The sequence below is a fragment of the Anopheles maculipalpis genome, chromosome 3RL, assembly GCF_943734695.1.
Source record: "Anopheles maculipalpis chromosome 3RL, idAnoMacuDA_375_x, whole genome shotgun sequence".
NCBI classification, from domain to species: domain Eukaryota; kingdom Metazoa; phylum Arthropoda; class Insecta; order Diptera; family Culicidae; genus Anopheles; species Anopheles maculipalpis.
Window position 1 is genome coordinate 73,858,253 of NC_064872.1, and position 20,618 is coordinate 73,878,870.

General features: G+C 42.1%; 3 protein-coding genes across 3 annotated transcripts in view; all 3 read left to right on the plus strand.

The window, feature by feature from the left end:
- Positions 1-3,102: 3,102 nt before the first annotated feature.
- On the plus strand, positions 3,103-5,389 carry LOC126561768 (zinc finger CCCH domain-containing protein 3). The gene is made up of 3 exons (XM_050218081.1): positions 3,103-3,856; positions 3,922-4,702; positions 4,806-5,389. The coding sequence occupies exons 1-3, from the start codon at positions 3,120-3,122 to the stop codon at positions 5,361-5,363; spliced, it is 2,076 nt and encodes a 691-aa protein (XP_050074038.1). The 5' UTR covers positions 3,103-3,119; the 3' UTR covers positions 5,364-5,389.
- A 349-nt stretch (positions 5,390-5,738) lies between these two features.
- Positions 5,739-7,284, plus strand: LOC126562450 (LETM1 domain-containing protein 1). The gene is made up of 4 exons (XM_050218962.1): positions 5,739-6,023; positions 6,107-6,481; positions 6,546-6,840; positions 6,919-7,284. The coding sequence occupies exons 1-4, from the start codon at positions 5,869-5,871 to the stop codon at positions 7,240-7,242; spliced, it is 1,149 nt and encodes a 382-aa protein (XP_050074919.1). The 5' UTR covers positions 5,739-5,868; the 3' UTR covers positions 7,243-7,284.
- A 7,988-nt stretch (positions 7,285-15,272) lies between these two features.
- The window catches only part of LOC126562613 (uncharacterized), a 37,284-nt gene continuing 31,938 nt past the window's right edge, over positions 15,273-20,618 (plus strand). The window contains exon 1 of the mRNA XM_050219164.1: positions 15,273-15,482. Coding sequence (XP_050075121.1) covers positions 15,291-15,482 — 192 coding nt within the window. The 5' untranslated portion in view covers positions 15,273-15,290. The remainder of the gene's footprint in view (positions 15,483-20,618) is intronic.

Below are 20,618 nucleotides of genomic sequence, written 5' to 3' on the forward strand. Positions count from 1 at the left end.
GCTATTTATGGTTGTAGGCCTTTCATCAACGGTCATCATTTGTCCACCAAGTGCAGTCCGATTCTCTCACGACGTGAAGCATTAGATAATCACACGCACAGGATGCACTTTTCAAGCTAAATCACACTCCCGGAAGTGAGTGGACGGCTTTTTAGCACTTATTAGCGTCTGACAAATGATTTACTACGGTGCCATGACTGTCCTGCCACAAAAGTCGATGTGTTTTCCGGTGTATAATTAGCGTACGTAACGCAAAATCATGAACCACAAGACCCATGATGGCACCTATGGCGGTTCCATGTTACATCCCAGTGGAAGCGAAGGCGTGTATTATCCTTGCCAATCCACGCGCATCCATAAAGGACTGCGTTCGGCTGCAAGCGGCAGCGGATGAAGTGAGGATAAAAAGAAAGGAAGCTTTCTATTCATTTTTTTTCGGTTGTCCATTCCTTTTTTCCGCAACGTATTATCGCTTTCTTTTTTACGATGTTCTTTGTTGCCGGTGGACAGCCCGGTAAGGTATGGGACCCATTCATGGCTGGGACAGTTTAATCCTTGTTTTGTAATTATAATTAGTCCGCATAACAAAGCCGAAGCTAAATGCTTACCGAAAGGTATGGGTTGGACGGGAAACGGTTCTTCCTGTTTTGGGAAGAATTTACCCGACGGAGGAAACACAGGAGGGGCAGGTGATCCCAAGCATGACACACAGTGAAAGCAGAGATGCAAAGATGAAGGATAGCGAGTCATAAGGGAAGGTGAAAGATAAGTCGTAAACCGAAGGATCAAGGCAATAAGACATGTGTGTGCGCGGACACTTTGTCATTGCTGTGCTTTCTTCCTGCAAGGATCAAACCGTTTGATGCACCATCTGTGTGTCTGGAGAGATGGAATGTAAACAAAACACATCCTTTTCATAGCAAATGTAGCGATTCACCACTTGGGCAGTTGGGGGTTTCGTATTTGGTCATTAATTCCATTTACACTGCCATGCGGATGTGTCCTTAGCGTGTCCTGCCACTGTGGGAAGGACACAATCCATTCGCTAACCATAACACCGGAAGGGACGCAACAAAAACACTCACAACAATTAAAACGTCGCAAATCCCATACGCAAACCCGTTGTGCGGTGATCACAATAATGATCCTGCTTCCTGCACGAACGGTACGATCCTTTCCGTCTTGATCCTCGTTGTTCAATGGCAATAACTTCCCTTCTCTTCGCACATGATGTTTTTGCGGGCCAAAGCTCTTTCCAAAGGCTTCGTCACTCCCAGAAGGAGTGGAAAAAACGTTTAAATTGATTCTAGATTCTGTTTTTTATTTCTTGTACTACTTTCTTCAACCTGTCCGGAACTTGGTACAGCAAAAACAACAAAAAACACATACCTGTGTTGTTTTTACATTGCTTCTTTTCCTGTACGTCTCCGATCTTCCTTTTGTGCCGCTAGAACAACCGACACCGGACGCATCCATCGTTTTGTGGGCCTGTGAATACGGGGCCTTTTGGACATCCTGTGGAGTGTATGAATGGCAAGGACATTATTCCTGGTTGCTGGGTATGTGTTGGAAAGCGTCAACACTGGGTATGGGTTTGTTTATACAATCTGTACCTTAAAGCTCGTGTATTATTCCATTTTTTGTTGTTGTTTGGGGTCTATATTGTTCCCGGATGTTCCCATCGTTTGTTAACCCGTTCGTGTGTGCTTAATTAGGTGTGAAAAGGACTTCTTATTTTAATTAAACGCAAGGTTAAGGAATGGCGTACCGTAGAATTGAATTGCACGTGTAGGACTGATACACTCTAGGCAGATAAGGGCCGTCCATAAATTACGAAAACCTAAAATCGGGTTTTTAGAATCCTTCCAAACCCCCAAAACATACGAATCGTAAAGCTAGGGTGTATACCACCCTTCGAGGTTAACGTAATTTATGAACATCCCCATTTGTATTTCTTATTTTTGTTAAAGAAATTTTTGGATTTTATTGAAACCAACAACCTATGACAATTATTGAATTAGAGAGAGGCGATTGCAGTCTGAGAGATTTAAAAGCCTCTATAAATCAATTAAAAAAAAAAACAAGGATCAATATTTGGTTTTTTGTACTAGATTAGAACCCAGACATAAGCTAACAGAATCAATACAGATGATGAAAAAGCAACAATAAAAAAATATTTAATAAAAACATAACTTCTTTCGTCTCAGATGGGATTCGAACCCTCCCTTACTCCTTGTGTAACGAATCGTAAAGCTAGGGTGTATACCACCCTTCGAGGTTAACGTAATTTATGAACATCCCCATTTGTATTTCTTATTTTTGTTAAAGAAATTTTTGGATTTTATTGAAACCAACAACCTATGACAATTATTGAATTAGAGAGAGGCGATTGCAGTCTGAGAGATTTAAAAGCCTCTATAAATCAATTAAAAAAAAAAACAAGGATCAATATTTGGTTTTTTGTACTAGATTAGAACCCAGACATAAGCTAACAGAATCAATACAGATGATGAAAAAGCAACAATAAAAAAATATTTAATAAAAACATAACTTCTTTCGTCTCAGATGGGATTCGAACCCCGGTCCTGCCAGTAAAGACCACCCTGCCGCCGAATCTAAACGTTTTTAAAATATAAATACATCAAATTTAAAAAAAGGTTATTTTCATGATATTTACCCATAGTTCAAAAAACAGCTGTCGTTATTGTTTACAATATGCAAGTTCAGTTCTGTTGCGCGGATTGTTGCTTCATGTGATAGTTTTATATTTTATAAACATTGAACTGATAGTAAAATTAACAGTTATAATCAGTTTAAGCAATAAACAATTGGTGTTAGCACAAAACATTCGCCCAAACGCTTAAAAATTCCAATTGGAATGTCATCAACATAAACGACGTAGCCTGGAAGTGTCACAGTAGTCACTGACACATGCACAAATTACGTATTATTTCATCGCATTGTGTTGTGTTTCTAACTTCGTGTGTTAAAACTATATTATATTAGCCAATTTTCCGTCTGTGATAGCTAAACAATCTAGTGTAATTAAACTCAATAGAACGTTGGCCATAAAACGATTGAAAAATCCGCATTCGAACATACTAAAAATCATCACAACCATGGAACCCCAGCCGAACGCAGCAGAACAGCCTTCGAAGATATTTATTAATCCAAAGTTTGCAAAAGCGCACATTAATCCTATGTTCCTGTCGTCCAGCGGAATGCTAAGAAGGCCAGAGATAAAGCAAGACGAAACAACCCACCACAGCACCATACACCTGAATCCTGCCTTTCTGGACAAGCTAAGAATTCAACAGGTATCACCACCAATAATAACAACAACAGTACCCAATACCATTTCGCAATCCCGCGTCACAACTTCCTTACCCGTGGTAGCGAGAACTACTTCCGCATCCCCTAGTAAAATCACATTTAGTGAGACAGTAAATCCGATTATAAAAAACACAAGAAGAAAGTTAGTCCGTGCCACTACATCCACGAATGATGCTAAGGTTGCTGTGGTTGCAAAATCGATAGGACGAGAAGTAGCACCAATAGCAGCAGCAGCAGCAGCAGCTAGCACCAACCATCAGCTTGCTCCTTTGGTGCGGATCGGGAAGAACAAGCTTGTCCGTAGCAGTGTGCCTAACGTGATGGGATTGGAAAATGTTAAGCCCCGCATGCTCGCAAGTACACTGCCAGAAAGGAAAAGCCTCCGAATCGATCGAAGGGTCGCACCAACGTTAAGAAGGTTCTCGATACAAAAGTTGAATTTTGTCAAGCGTTATGCCCTGTCGAGGATAAATGGAATTACGCCCAAGAAGGTCATCATCACCGATCCAAAGCTGTTGAAACTGTAAGTAACGTTAAACGAGATGCAAATATATGTTCAAAAAAGTTTCAAAAATAAATTGTTTTTAGTAAACGTAACCCGATGTTGAAAAGTCCCGAAAAACCCAGACCTGGGAAGAGTTCCATTGCTTATGCTTCGAAAAACAAGCAGCTCGTGCTGGTCAACATCAATGGGGTGTTATATCGTTCTTCGACGAATAAGTTACAAAAATCCGTTACACCATCTCCGTCATCAATAGGCCATACAACCCCACCCAAACCTGCCCGTAAAACCAAAGAACACTTTTTGATCATAAGAGGAATGCGCTTTGCATTGGATCGTAACGGTATGAAGCTACGGTCCGTAGGGAATGCTACGGTGGAAGCAGCGGCCACTTCGAAACCCTTCGCACCGGAACCACGATTAAACCGAATCGACATCGGTGGACTAACGTACAAAGCGCGCAAGGATGGTATCTTTATCCGGACGGACAATCACCGTACACGAAACCATCTCAGCATGGCCAAACAGCGCAGCATACAGGTGCTAGCGAGCAAGCTAAGGAAATGTAACGAACCGTGCCATATTTACCGTCGATTGGGGAAGTGTTTGGCGCATCAGCGTGGCAAATGCCCTAAGGTGCACGATCCGAAGCACGTCAGCATCTGCCAGAAGTTTCTGCGTGGTGAGTGCATTCTCGACGGATGCTCACTGTCGCACGACGTGTCTCTCGAAAAGATGCCCGTTTGCACATTTTTCCTCGAGGGACGCTGCATGCGTGACGTTTGTCCCTATCTGCACAAGAAAGTGAGCGAAAAGGAGCGCATTTGTGATGCATTTTTGAACGGATTTTGTGCACTAGCGGACAAGGTAATAAGAATTGTAGAAGAAATATTGTCTTGGTGACGGTTTAATTCACCCGTTATTTTTTTAATTTCTTTCATGAATATTTTGCCGGCATTATCATTCCTAGTGTCCCAATCGACACGTATTTCAATGTCCCGAGTTCGAGCAGAAGGGTAAATGTGACCGTACTAGATGTCCGTATCCGCACGGGAAGAAGGAGGTCAAGGGTAAAAAAGCTGACATCCCATCAACGACGACTGCATCGCCGGAAGTGGAAGAACCAAAGCCTAAACCACGACAGACACCGACCGTGACAGCGTCTGTACGATACTACCAGGACGAAGGACAATCATCACGGATGACAAACGACGATAAAACGGGTGAGTTTAGTGCTAGTGAGCGTAACCAGTTGAAACGTATGCTTGGTGAAGTGGAAAAAATGAAACAAAGATACAAAGAGGACATCAGTACCCAGTCGGCAGAACGCACGGTGGACGTAAGTGACCAAATTGTAAGTATACAACCGACAGCTGCTAATAGTGTTGGTTCCGAAGCGTGTGACAGCCTATCGGAACCAACGCTGGACGATGTGAAGCAAGATGAAGCTGAGGCCGAAGAGGATGCCAGACCTCCGGTATTTCGCCGTAAAGCGCTCGGTACGCTGCCTGCTTTTATTCCTATCTGAGCCTTGTGTTTGGCTAAACCATTGATTGAAAAGATCGCAAAAGCTAGAGAAAAAATGTTTTTTATTAAGTTAATGAAGAATGAGGGTGATTTTCTTTTAAATAAATAAAACAAAAAGTAAACTAAAAAAGGCAATTTATTATTGTTTGCTTTCCAATTATTTATCTAATTCCGAAATGAAATAAAGCACGGTATGAATAGAATACCATTTTTATTATTAGCAAATGTTGGGACAAGTGAATTTCCCGCTATATCACTTTCTTTCGAAGCGGTCGGACATATCAGGTGCCCCAGCATTGCACTCGTGCAATGGTACCTTACACTATACCAATGTTGTGTAACTTTTTTTCCGGCACGCACTGTACTGAGCTGTCAAACAGATAAACATTCGGCCGGCTGTGCAGTGTGTTGTCGTTCGCAATATAGGGAAGAAAAATGATGTAATATAGACAAAAAAGCGCGTTGTACTTCAGTTCCAATTTCGTTCCCGGTTTGCCGCTGAAACCATGTCCGTGACATTGTTGCGAACACTCTGCCGCTATCAGCAGCACGTGCTACAACAGCGGCAGCCCGTATCGTTCGTGGGCAGCAGTGCGATTCGTTGTGCGGTACGATACCAGAGCACTGCCGGTGGTGAAGATAAGATCCCGAAACAGGACAAGTAAGACAAAAAGGAGACAATTGTGTGCAATCAATTAGCGGGAAGTTAAATTTTAATTTTCACACCCATTTGTTTCTTCACAGCAACGATAAGCAGTCCACCAAAGAGCGACTGGCAGCCAAATACAGCCGGGAGAATGTGAAGCGCAACGTGCAGGGGTACGTGTTTTCACGGTTTTTTGACTACGTGAAAAACTATGACAAGGTAATCGAGAAGAAATTCCCGTCGGCGGTACACGTTTACCGGGTGTTTCTTGTCGGTGTTCGGGATTTCTTCAACGACATGAAGAAGCTAGTCAAAATCACGAAAATCGTTTACTCTCACGACAATGATCTGCGGTGCCTGACGCGGAAGGAGATCGAGCTGTACTATCAGATGCCACGGGATATGAAAAAGGTGGCACCGGTGTTGCTTATATCGGCGCTACCGTTCGCGAATTATGTGATATTTCCTCTAGCGTAAGTAAAGGCCTCGAATATCTTTAATTTACCAAACGATTAATGGTCATTCTCTTCCCTCCAGTTATATGTACCCTCGAACGCTACTGACGTCTCACTTCTGGTCGGTACAGCAGAAGGTGGATTTCGCTCAGATAGATCTACGCAATCGGCTCCTGTACAATCGGCGCGTATTTCGCTGCATGCAGTCGAAGCTGGACGCACTGAAAAAGTCACACGATCCGGCGTACGAGAAGTTTAGCTATATATTGGGTTTGCTGGGCAGTGGGTTACATCCAACGTCGGAAGAAATATTGGACGTAAGGGAAGTATTCCAACGGCCGCCATTTCATCTGAACAGTTTATCCTCATCTCATCTGGTAAGTGTAGCTAACAGCGCTCTTTTTGTATTTCAAAGTACACCTGTAATGATTCGTTTTCGGTTTTTTGTTTTCTAGAAATATCTCTGCCGATTACACGACATTCATGCCGGACTGCTGCGGCGGTTTCGGTTAAGCGAACGAGCCTACATAGTACATCACATGGATATGGCGATTAAGCGCGAGGGTGGCGTTCACAATATGCCAATCGAATCGCTCAAGCACGCCTGCTACATCCGGGGACTAAATGCACACAACATGAGTGCGGAAAGCATGATCGATTGGTTGCAGGAGTGGGTCAAAGTGTCACTGGTTGTGGATGAGGATTGTATCAGTATGCTGCTACACCTTCCGATTTTGCTAACGTATAATCATACGAGTAATTGGATCCTAATACACTGATATTGGTGCCAATGCGGGACAATGAATTTGTTCGCGGTATAATGGTGGGAAAGGAACGATTAAGTTAATTGAGAGAGGGAGAAACAAAAATCGTATCATAAAAAGACCTCGAGTTTCGGATACTTTCTTTCTGTAGGTTTGTGCAAGAGCTACATGTAAAAAAAGTACAATATTTCTGTGCTCGAAAAAGAAAAAATCACCAGACGTGCACAGCACAAGTAATTGTTAATTTTTACTCTCTTTTTTATATCAACTTTAACAAATGGTTGTTATCTGTTGCATGACTTCTTTCACAATATTTTATTACCTTTTCCACATTTAAAATTGTCTTCTTATATCACTTATAAAGCTTAAAGGTGAAATATATCCACACTAAGAAAGGGTGATTAACAATGAAGTACATATTCAAGAACAAAAATTCCGAAAATGTTTTCTAATATTTTTTTCGGCCCAATTGGACATGAAGTCAGTAACACTGTTTCTGGTTTTTTTGTACAAACGGGCGTAAACAGAGAGTTTGCAGCAGCAGCAGCAGGTGAAAAATGCTGCACGTTGCTATACGATGTGAGAGAAGAGAAGGCTTTCAACATTGTGCAGATAAACTGTTCATCTCTTTTGAGACGAAGGTTCTAAAATCCCCTAGTGTTAGAAAGCGATTTCTATTGCTGATTTATATAAAAATATGTACTAAAAAACATGTATAAATTTCACAGATATTTTTACATATAGTTACGTATGATGCCTATGATGGAATAGAGGGAATGCTTCCAAATAAATAGTTCCACAAGAAACTTGCATTATTCCACCACCCATTTGTAAAATAACACTTATTGATTTAAAAGTTGCATTATATGCATCAAAACTATGTATAAAAAAAAATGCTGAAGATAGATAACTTCAGCAAAAAGATAGGATCATACTACTGATCTTGTTTAGCGGCATCCTATAATACAGTTGGCTGTCATTTCTCCATAGTTAGTTGATGCATAAGTTCTCTCGCTCAACTCTCACGCATCATTATGCTCTCAATCTCATTTCCTCTCTCTCTCTCTCTCTCGGCGTCCTACACTCTTCTCTCTATAAAGCAATGCGTCGCTGTAGTATCCTGACGTACCACCATGCGTCTCCATTGGAGCAAAAAATTCACACACATTAATCTCCCGCTGTGCAGCAATCGAGCCTAGGAATCCCCGAGACCGAGAACGAGAGAGAAACAGCGAACACGAACAATAGCAAAACCTTGGCAGACTGACTGTCTCGCTTCGGTATCCTTTTTTTTTTTTTTTGGCGAACACATCCTCGCATCGTTCGCTGTACGTTAGCGTGCGTTTTGTGCGCGACTCCGCGCTCAAGAGTCACAATCGAGTGTTCGTCTCGTACGGTCGTAACCCTGACAGTGAAAGGAAAGGTTTGCAAACGCGCACGAAACTGGTCGCCGCCACACGGGTGTTCCGTTTTTTTTCGCAGCACCAGCAGCAGCAGCAACAGCAGGTTCAGAATAGTGTCCGTGCAAGGTACATGGCAGCTACGGGAAACGGGATTAAAATTAGTGTCCGTGATAAAAGCTGCTCCTCATTTAGCGTTTACTGCAATGTTGTAGCAATAGGACAACCCAGCAGCAAAGCTCTCGAACGTATTTGAATGTGAAAAGATTTTTTTAAAGGTGTTTTCCTTTTCTGTGTGTTTTTAAGGCGCATTTTTTCTCCTACTCTGGTCTGGTCTTGCTAACCTTCGCATTCCATTTTTGTTTCGCGGATGCTTCCTTCTTTTCCTCCTGCCCCGTAGTCCCTTCCAAACATCAAAGAATAAGGTATAGTGAGTAGAGGAGTTTGTAGAGGACCGAATAAGGTTGATGCTGTGCCCTTGTTGTGTAGGGTAGTTTTTGTTTTTCCATTTTTTCCCACCTAGCAGTACGTTGGTCTACCTTCGTATCAAGAGCGCGCGCGATTTCTCTCGTTTATCAGCTCGTCTTCTGTGCGTGTGTGTTGGTGCGTGTCTTCTGTCATCCATCTTTTTTTTGCGGACCGCGCTCCTTTGCAATTTCGCTCTCTTTTTACCTTGTTTTTTTTTTTTTGTGCAGTGTTCCCACAATATTTGAGTATGTGGAGGCTTTAACGATGCGTGACGAATGGTTTGTAGTGGTGTCATTTTGAAAGGCATATTTTATCGTTTAAATTGTTTCTGTAAATATGATCAATTTCTTTCAAATTTTAACAACATCGAATTGATGCTTATTTTACTTAGATATGAGCCAGATAAACTCAATTCCGCTGTAGCAGCAACGGTGGTACAAAAATACGTCACTGCCCAGTTCAATCTTTCACATTCAATCACCCCGTAAGCAAGCTGTTGATGGCAAGTGTCGCCGTACACGCGATCTTTCGGTTCGGGTTTGTCAAAACATGGCATTTTGGTCCGGTGCACGTGGTGCGGCGATGGAGGCGCCTGGTGGTTTGCTATTTTATGAGCAAAATCCGGAAAAACGTCCAACCCTGTTCCACCTCTGTTGGATAGGTGTACACGCAACGTATAATTTTTCGGTGGAAGGTTCCTCCCTCCGTTTTCCCCTACCATGCAACCAGTGTGTGTTTGACCGTCCAAGGGAAAAAGGGGTTGTAAAAATAGTACCATTCAGTGAGCCACTAACAAACACTCACACACGTATATAGAAATACACTTCACGCTTCAAACGTGCCGTCGTGCTTTGTGTGTCGTATTTGTGGCCACCGCTTCCACCAGTCTATCACCAAAAACCATCGAACGTCGAATGACCGCCGGAAGAGTGAATAATAGAATTATTGTGCGGAAACTAATTTAAATTGACCGGTCATGGCAGCTTCCGGTTTAGGGGGGGAGTGATGGGTAAAAGCTGAGGTTTTGCAAAAGGTGCAGAAAATAATAGTTTCAAGAGATCGACTGAAATGGCGTGAGTGAGAACCCGTCGGGCAGTTTTTTTAGGGGCGACTTTTGAATTTCGTCCAATTTTTGTGTGTGTGTGTGTGTGTCGAACACGTTGCCCCGGAAAAGGAGAAAACTTTTCCCTCCCAAAACTTGATGGGAAATTAATTCAATCAAGCGGCATCATTCGTTCTGCTGCTTGGAATTGAGTTTGGGAATGGATAACGGTGCTCGTGAATCCGAATCCTCTCCGTCTGGGAGGGGTTTGTTGAATTGAATTTAATTCTAACGGTGAAAAATGTTTTCCACAGCGATTTAGCGAGTGAATCGGATTTAAAAAAGCAATAGAATTTCAGACGAAAAAAAAAGCATGTGAAACGACCACACTCGGACGTGTGACGCATGTGACGCGCTTGCCTTGGGAAAGGCAGTCCCACCTTACCACGACATGACTCGACTAGAGTCCACGGGACCACATGCCGAGTGCAATTTACGTGCAATGCACATCCGATGGACGCGGTTGACCCGGTAAGGGCTCGCGGATGGAAATGGTTCCATTTTAGATTTTAATTAGACTCCGATCGATCGCTTTGTGTCATTGGTCGGCAGAGAGGAGAAGGCTGGCGGGGCGGAGGATAAGAAGGAGGTACGTTTCTGAAGGCCACCCATCGCGAACGGTAGTCGAACCGACAAATAAGATTCCCTACCGGCCAGCAGTGTGTGACAACGACGGTGCACCCACGGTGCGAGAACGATTTTCGATTTCCCGCAGTTCAATGGTGTTGTTTCGGGGAAATTGTTATTTTATTGCTTTTTATATCCCATGCTCTTGTGTGGGAAAATAAGAAGCAAAATAAAAGAAAAAGGTTTCACTTTAAGTAAATCTATTTTCAATGAGTTATTCTTTTTTGCTAAACTTTTATGGAATACTACGAGCAGATGATAGCGTTCTGTATTGGCGTCAGATGTAGGACGGAAAGGGAGAGAGAACAGGATAGAAATAATGAGTGAAAAGAGCACACGTAATCCGAATGCAAAAGCACGAGAGACAGATAGAGAAAGAGAGAGAGAGAGGGAGAGAGAGCGAGAGAACAGCCGAGGTAAACAAGCAGGCGCAACAGCTTATATTTGATTTCCTGCCAGGTTTTTGAGCTTGCCTAGCTGCCTGCTGCTGGTCCAGTAGGTTGGCCTATGTAAATAGCCGGGCGATGGGCGAAAACCGTCCGGTTTTCCCTCGCCGTTGAAACCGAGTCAAGGCCGTACGGTTGGACTTGGTATTTATTTATTTTGACGTTTTGCTGGCAAGGTACGACTACCGGGATATGATACCGATGTGTATGTGCATCGTTATGCATCGTGCGTACCAGCTTTGCTAAACGAGGCAGATGCCCAGCCGCACTAGGCCACACAACCGTTCGGAAACATTGTGCCTCGTACGATGCACGGTATACGGGTGGCGTTAGTTGCTGCGTTTCTTCTACATTGCCGGAGGGATTCTCTCTGGTCAGGTGCAAGGGACAAACACATCTAAGGGATGGCTTTGCCTACCCCGGTTCGTAAGGATGATCCGAGTTTGTGTAATTATTATTTTCCCTCACATCAAATGTGTATGCGACGGGAGCGCTTGATTTATAATTATTTTAAAAGGTGTAAGCTTCTTACGAAGGTTTTATAGTCTGTATGCAGGATAGGTAATGCAAAAAAATTTAAGAGCTTATTTTGAATTAAAAAAAACCAAATTATTTAATAATTTCCTAGATATTTGTAGCTGCATTTTGCGCAATTCTTTTTCCATATTTTAATATAAACAGATAACATTTTACAATATTTTTTGCAGAGGCGATTATACATTTAAAGTTAAATTTTGAAGTTGAAGTGTAAAAATGATTCGTCATATTCATTAGCACCTAAATGGCTGCATTTACGTGAAATGTTAAGCTATGTTCTGACGCTTAGCAAAATTTAGACACTTGATTGGAGAAAAACTCCTCCTCCATGTTTTTTTTCTTCATCTTCATCTTCTTCTTATTCTTATTCTTGGCTTAACGACCTGCAAATTCATGCTTTTCATCAATTGTTTTACAAGACTTGTTGATACCACGTAGTTAGACAGTCAGTTCGTACTACAGTGGAGCAGTTTGGATTGGATTTGAACCACGGTCCTAACGTGTGAAGACCGGTGACCAAGATCATTTGATTTTCAACATTCGTTCAATATCAAATCTGCCACAGAATTTTAAACAAAAACAAAATACTTTTGACGAATTCATACTACCCGATGGAACTTTCTTTAAAGTTGAATGTTATTTTATGATTAAAAATTAAAATGAAGCGCTCCATTCCATTAAAAAGCAACCCTTTTATTCTTTGATGATATAAATATTACAAAACTTTCTCATCTTGAGAAGAGATATTGAAAATTAATTACTCAAGATCTTATCAAAACGAATCATTCCAATGGAGGAGTATTTGCTGAATAATAAATTTCAATTCAACGACAAAACTCTTTCCTTCTTCTAACGAAAGCAAAACTCTTTTAATTTCGAAAAAAAACCCCGGCATAAACCATTTTCCACCGAAAGGAGCAGCAGTAGCAGCAGGGATCATTTTCAGTGCTTGAACTTGAACTTCGCGTTTCCGCGATAACAAATCAGAAACAAGCAGGACAGCACGCGCACTTCAAACGGTACTGATCGTTTGATGAATTTTCATCTCACCACCCTCGGCTGCTGCGCTCTCGCCCCCTTTTTTGTCGTGTGTCCGGGGATACCGTAAGACCACTTCATTAGCATATGCTGCTGCCGAGCGGAGATTAATTAGAGATCGTCGTGTGCTGGCGCTTTCCGGTTTGCTGATGCTGCTGCAGCTGCAAATTGATTGCATCGCTGGTGCCCTTCATCGTGCCGTTCCCGAGGCTGCAAGTAAGCGAGGAAAACGTATAAATTTGACCATTCTCCTAGCGGTGTGATAATTAACGCAAAACCGAACCACAAAGAGCCCGGCCCGGCCAGAGAGTTGGAGAAGATATTGGAGTAGAAATTAATAACCAAAAAACGCCGTGCAAGCCTTTTTCGTTCGGAGGAAACTCGTTTCGATGTTATTAACGAACGACGCGAGGGAGGGAGGGGAAACAGTCGGTTGGATAATTAAAACTAACTCGATGGCATAACTGAGTGGCGATGGGAAAAGCTTTATGGAAATAAATTATTTCCCACCCTTAACCCGCGAGTAGCAAAATGTACCGAAAAAGCGTTTGCCTCTTAATGGAGGCGCATGGTCGTTTGTTCAGGTTGTACTTTTTGTACAAGCTTCGGATTCGGATTTGGATCAGCAAAGTATACGTGGTGCTTTACGACATTAAGGGATTATAATTTTATGTTTCTCGTTTTCGTATAGATGGTTTAAATAAACGTTTATTTTATTTTCAATTTCATCTACATCTACGGGGATTCATAGTTTTTTTTCCACCATTTTTTAGCAGCAGTTTTAAAAATAAATAATTTCACAAAAGTGAGACAACGAGCGTGTGGGAATTATCGCTCCAAAAGTTCAATGCAAAAATACATTGTGCATTTGACACATCAGTTTCCCAACGATCTCAACAGGGTCAGCATTCATTTGAATACTATAATGAACAAACGAACCATTTTCAATTTTCATTTATATTTTTTGAAAGAGGAAAAAAAACGAAGAAACGAAAATTGGATTGTGCAAAATAAAAACAATTTCACTAGCGAGAGAGATTGAGCAAACATGACCCCCTCGGCATGGTAAACAGATGAGATGTGAGATTGAAGGGTGGGGTAGCCGAGCGGTGATGGAGAGACTACTGAAGTGATAATTTGTTTTACTGAGTGCGAGTGGAAATTTAACGGAACGGTCGTGAAGTTTATGGGAATATTTTTCATCTTTTACCACCCACTTCTCCCTCCGCCTCAATCGTTTCCTTTTTTCCGAGAGTAAATTGCAATTTTTGGTTTGATCATTTTCATGCTTTCGATCCTCGCCCCAAAAAAAGGGGTGGAAAAATGATTGCAAAAACAGCCTTATTGATTGTTTTCTTTTTTCTTCTCTCTTTTGCAGCGTGTGTGTGTGTGTAAAATAAAAGAACAGTTTTTTTTTCATCGTTTAGCTGTGAGAGCAAAGTTGAGCAGAGCCAGAACGTACACGCTTGTACACAAACCCAGCGCAGGGATAAATATAGTGAAACGGTTCAAGTTTTGTGCTGTTTTGGAAAATACAAAACAAACACACCGAAGCAAAAAAAGGAAACGCTAAAACACGGCTCGAGGGGGGATAAAAAACGACACACATAATTCGACACATACAGGCACGGTGTGGCGGCTTTCCCGTTCGATCCGACGCTCAAGCACCGTGCGATGAAGCGACAAACGGCAACCCGTATGGTTTGCGTCGCCGTCTTTGGCCGACAGCGCACGAAATGAGTCGGAAATCGGAAAAATCCCCCCCCACAACCGTCCCACAACCCCACAGTTTGCCCATCCAACCCCTACACCCGGTGGTAGCTGTTCGATAGGGAAGATTTGTTCCCATTCCCCACCGATCCAATATCGAATCGGTTTTTGCGAGGTTTTTTTCTTCTCTCATACTGTACAAGGATGGTGAGACATAAATAGATTGCCGTGATCGTGTGGGGACAGTGGGTTGGACGCGCGTGCCGGTGAAAAACTCACCCAACAGAGAAGCAAAACGGCTGGCCAGTAGCCAGCAAATATCCGCGCCAAATGGACGAAATATTTGCTGTCCATGTAGTCAAGTGGTGTAGTGTAGTGTGGTGAGCCGTGTGGTAGCGGGACACAGCGGAGAAAGGAGAGTGTGTTAGAGAAAGGGGGGGAAAAAGATAAATCGAAGAAAAAAGGGGAAAAATCAATCAAACACGTGAGATCACACCGTAGATTAGTTGGGAGCGAGCTGGAGAAGGTGAGCCGAAGTGCAATGAAACGTATGTCGTTCGGTGTAGTGAAAAGTGCTTTGAGGTGAGCTGCTCTGTGTGTGTTTATCTGTGTTAGGGTAAAACCCATATCAAGGGTAAAGCCTAATAAGGGGCTAGGATTGCAAGTTCAAGGTGAAACCGAACGTGATATAATTACAAAGCAAAAGAGTACGTGCCTGTGTGTGTGTGTGGCACGATGGCCGTCAACGTACTGGACGAGGATCACTTCGCGATCAGCGCGATCGTGACGGTTGTGATGCAGATCATATTCTTCCTGATCGCTGCCATCTTTCAGCTTGACAAGCTGACCGATTTTGCCGGCGGCGTTAACTTCATCATCATTGCCTTACTGACGTTCTTTCTCGGGCAGATCGATCGTGCGCTGAAGGTGAGTAAATACTGTACTTTCCGAATTACGTCTCTTTTATGCGTTGCGGAATGTTTGACATTATTGCTAATTTTGTTTATTTTGTTCCTAACGCAAAACTATAGCGGCAAAGCAGTTGTATAGTACAAGCAAAATAGTTACGCTATAAAAGCTCATTTATAAACTATATCAAGGAAATCACCGACGGCAGCGCAAGAGCTCTTGAGGTTGTGCATTTAATAAGGAAAGACGAAAAGTTGATTTAAATCTTAGGATCATCTACTCCTGTGAAATGCGGGAACGCACATCACTACAAAGCCAGGGCTAATCAAATTTAATTTGACAATCCTATACACAAGAAGTGCAGCAACAACCAAGGTATTACGGAGTTGAAAATCATCTGCATGGCATTCTTCCTGATTGTACAAGATGTACTTATCTTATTCGTCGAAGAGTCAGTTAGAAATTATCAGAGGATTTCGAAACGGAAAATCATTAACTGATCAGAACTTCGCGATACGACAAATATTTGAGAAGATGGCATAACAGCAGTTACACTCCTACCATCTCTGCATCTATTTAGCATATATAGCAGGATGGAAGGCTCCTACTGGCTGCCAACCGATCATAATCTGTCTCAAAAAAATCAGTCACGACGGACGAAGCTGGGACTGTGCAGAACCTTTAAAGTCGTAGCACTCAACAAAACTGACGAAACGATGGAGGGGTGACTATCTTACCATCGTGTAGCGAATAAGACTTGCCAGGCTCCGTTGGGCTGGCCAAGTCATTAGAATCGTACCGGGCGACCCAGCCCGGAAAGTTAATTTAGGCTGTCCAAATGGACAGTGAAGGCCCTGGAAGGCCCAAACTGAAATCGCGTTCTCTTTGCAAGGCTCTAAAACTACGTACAATGCATTCCAAGGTGGTATCAACTTTGTTTAGGTATAATATCATCGTTGTTTTGGGTTGAAATTGCCAAAGAAGCTCTGAAACAGTTTAAAAAATGGTTTTGAAACATCTATTTGAATCATTTTTCAATAAAACGAAACGAAACACATATGCAAAAACTAGTTTCGATTATGTAAGGCTGCCATTATACTGGACACTGGCCATTTATTTATTTATAATTAATTATGACGGTCCAGTGCCGTATTGTTAGGACACTGGCCATTATACTGGACATTTTATTTTCTGAATTAAGTAGTATGCAAAATGACAACCGAGTATGCCCGGGATAAGGCAAATAATAGGGAGGAAATGCCTTATCAATATGATTGTAATTTTTTTTTTTCAACACAAGCGGTGTTGACAATACGGCATTGGACCGTCATAATCAATTGTAAATAAATAAAAAAATAAATAGTATGCAAAATGAAGTTGAAAGCCTTTAATATTTCTTGAAAATCAAACCTATACCGTCCTATACGGCTATCAATAATTGATGTTTATTATTCTTCAACGTTGAAAGTATGCTTTTAAAGTATCAGCTACAGGACAAAAGCTTTTTAGTTAAATATTATCATACATCATACGTTGTCGTTGCTTTTCGACAGCATTTTCCGATACAATGCACCCCCTCCGATATGTTCACATACTAAATTCATGTGAGTATGTCTTCCATTCTGCGTGAAACTTTCCTGCTCAGGAAGTTGCATCCAACATACGTAGAAGATATGATAAACCGAATGCAATTTAGCTATACCCAGCATATTGTCGGCAAGAAATAATTCTCCTTCTCGTACTCTAGTATACGAAAACTTCTGGTAGGAAGTCTCTCTTCCCTTCACTTTGAAATATCAAATAACAACCTTTTTACAATTTGTAATGCACATTGACACACACACACACGCTTCCCACATAGCGCTTGAACTCGTTGCAGGAGCTCGTTGCGGTAAAAACTCAATTTACCCAAAGTGCACCAGGCAAGCACCGTCGCTTCGGTAGCAATAGCATAAAAATCAATATTACGACCACACGTGCGCCCCGTGCCATATGCAACGATCAGTTTTCCCTTATCCGCGTGGTGAATGGTGCCCGATCCCGGGGTGAAATCAGATAGGTATTTGGGAACCAATTTCGTGTCAACTGCATACGATGCATTTTATGAAGCGTGTCACCATAACGCGGTTAGGTGGCGTTTATCGCACGGCATCGTTGCCGTCGTGAAGTTGCAGTGCAGGGTGCAGTTTATGATTAGTTTATGTATCAGTACGATTGTGGTTCGAATGCAACAGGCGGCGCTGTGATGTGCTGTGGTGGTGCGGTTTACAATATTTCCGCTCTGGGTATGGGAAGGATGACGCAGGAAGGAAGGAAGAGTTAGAGCTTGTAATGGGTCGTTGGGAACGGTCATAATTGATGATTTGGCTCATTTTTAATGGGAAGAGTAGTAAATAAATAAAAAGTGCGTTGATTAAACCAAATTGAATCGAACGAGCGTCTAACTCAACAGGGCTTTACGAGTTTATTTTATACTCAATCTTTGACTATAACATTTATTTGGCATGAATATTTCATGGTTTGAGGTCTTAAAGCTCTTTATTAATCACATAGAATTATTACGTTAGTGTGAAAGTATTTAGAGCGATTTTCAAATGCAAAAATGGTAAATTTAATTGCCTTAAATAAATCTTCCTTTTTCACTCTCGCTCTGGTTCTTTGTCCCAAGTTTACCAGCAGCAAATAAATACTCACCGTGACAAGACTCGTCTGTATGTTTTTTTTTTTCACTCCCCACACAAAATACAGCCAAAAAGCGGATGAAAGAGTAATGTCCCAGGAGCTAAAAAAAAAAAAGTTTCATTTTCAAACTCCAAGTCTAAGAGTTTTTTACTTGCACCATTTGTTTGGCACAGAAGATGTGGTTCGAAGTTACTTTTCGCTTCTCTTCACACACCCCGAAAGCTTCACACCAAACAACAAAGCCAAAAATCAGTCTTCACGTTTTGCTTCCAGGGGACCGGGCAAAGTTATCGCACGGTTGCCTCACAAAGGTAATGAATTTTCTCGCCATACTCTGTTGCAAATGGCGAATGCACAGATAAATAATGCAAAGACGGAATAGTGGCTGTGAACTGGTGAGCAGCAAAAAAAAGGGCAACGCGCTGGGTAAGCCTTTATTTCCACCGAAGGCGTATCTGTGGCCAAGGTGTGGTTAAATTTGTGTTCTGCAAAAAAATAGAGACGAATGTGAAGATAGAGTTTTGCTTGTTTTTTTGTGAGGTTTTTATACATTTCTTTTGTTCCTTTTTATAGCTCATTGAAATAGAGGAGCAAACCAGCTAAAACATTTTAGTGGAGAGAGTTTTTCATGGTTAAAGCAAGATTCTTGAAGATTTGCTTTACCAATTGCATACTATTAGGCGCGATTGCTATGTTAGTCTGTTTCGGTTTAACTGCTGTTTTAATTACGCTTTGACTGATGGTAAAAGAGTGCCACCTCTAGAATATTTTGTGTACAGCACTTTGAGTGTGTATTTTCGTTGTGGTAAAAAATCATTCATAAAATACGATTCATAAAAGTGGATTGTGAAAAGTGAATTAAAACGAACATTTGAATAAAAGACGTGACATGCAGAATGTTCGGCTTCTTTTTAAGAGCACCTAGTAGATCGACAAAGCCTACTGAGTCAAGGGCTATGGACGACATATCGAAGGAGATGCTCAACTTTTGCTCGATCGAGAATAAATAATAACATCCTAGGTGCTCGTGAGATCAAGAAAGGGGATTTTAATTCAAATTTAACCTTATTTCCTTCCCATTAATCCAAACATTTTTTGATCACACTGAAAACACAATGTGCATCCTTGGTAATATGTGCTGCTCTTTGCATACATTTAGGCGTTTTTCGCATAGTGCAGGGAGGGCCCTTAGTTATGCTATTAGCATAATAAAATTACCTTATTTTATTATTGTTTCATACTCTTGAGAGCTTATTTCGCTTCCGACTGTACAAAAAGGTACAGTTTGGTTTGTGTGTGAAATTGAGTGTCGTAGGAGGAGGTTTCACGTCACGCCAAGTAGCGAAATTCATCTGCAGAACTAACCAGATGAAGGTTAGTTACCGACCGTTGCGGGAGTCTCTTAACTACTGCATTCATTCACCTAAAGAAAACACAGCACAGCAATGAAGACAAATTTGGGTTGCGTAAATCGCCTCACGGATCCAATTTACATTGTCACCGATGTCCTGCCCAGTGCACGGCTCAGCATCATTGGCAGTGTTAGCAAAAATTTTTACCGTGTCCTGCGGTGTTTCTCTGTGTGTGTGTGTGTGCTTGGAAAACTCCTTTTGTCCCTGGCCAGATGGTGCGTCCCAAGCAGCGATAAGAATGGGACACTCCACTGTTTGTACTACGCCACCAGAACGTTGGAAGAGGACACGCTTGCACCACACATGTGTCCTTCGTGTTTCTCCATTTAACCACTGCGAGAGGTGGTGTTGTACTGCTGTGCAGTTCTGCTTAATGTGGCTGGGTCGAAAAGATACCAGATACAGAGGTTAGACACATACACACACACACACACAAAAAACTATCTCCCTAAGCAGTGTCAAAGGAACCAGTTCGCTGTTGAATAAAACCACAACGCGAAACGCTTCTTGATTTTCGCTCACTCTCGGAATCACCGACCAAATAAAAGCGTCTGAATAATTCATGAGATTAAGGGAGGGGGAAAAAAAGACTCGGCATACTAACAGTGGTGGCGTATTTTTGGGACGGGAGCAGAAAGCCCCGGGAAAAGTGTACTAAAACTGGTGAAAAGTTTGTGGTGTTGTGTGAAACGGTAAAGCATCCGTTTGTCGGTTCGACTCCCGTTTTTTTTTTCGCCGAGGTAAGAGTTTCGCTTGTTCCGGAAACTATTTATCCACTGTATTTTCTTCTGCCTGTGTGTGTGTGTGTGTACGCACTATACCATCGAGTAGCTCGCAACAACAACAACAACAAAGAGATAAAGATTTGGGTCAAACACAACACCCACCCCGGAACTGAGCCGTTTCGGCTAATGTTGGTGCTGGTATGGGAGGTTTTTTATTGTTCGAGTCCGCGAAGCACAGTCCAAAGGCACGAACACTTCCGGCTTGGTTTGGTGATTGTCGGTTTTGGCGTCTTACAGGCGGGCGTTTTCGGAGGCGGCGAAGGTTTGTATGGGGG

Coding starts and splice junctions, on each gene's coding strand:
- LOC126561768 (XM_050218081.1), top strand. CDS start 3,120: ATGGAACCCCAGCCGAACGCAGCAGAACAGCCTTCGAAGATATTTATT. Junction 3,857..3,921: donor GATCCAAAGCTGTTGAAACT/GTAAGTAACGTT, acceptor AATTGTTTTTAG/TAAACGTAACCCGATGTTGA. Junction 4,703..4,805: donor TTTGTGCACTAGCGGACAAG/GTAATAAGAATT, acceptor TATCATTCCTAG/TGTCCCAATCGACACGTATT.
- LOC126562450 (XM_050218962.1), top strand. CDS start 5,869: ATGTCCGTGACATTGTTGCGAACACTCTGCCGCTATCAGCAGCACGTG. Junction 6,024..6,106: donor AAGATCCCGAAACAGGACAA/GTAAGACAAAAA, acceptor GTTTCTTCACAG/CAACGATAAGCAGTCCACCA. Junction 6,482..6,545: donor TATGTGATATTTCCTCTAGC/GTAAGTAAAGGC, acceptor TCTTCCCTCCAG/TTATATGTACCCTCGAACGC.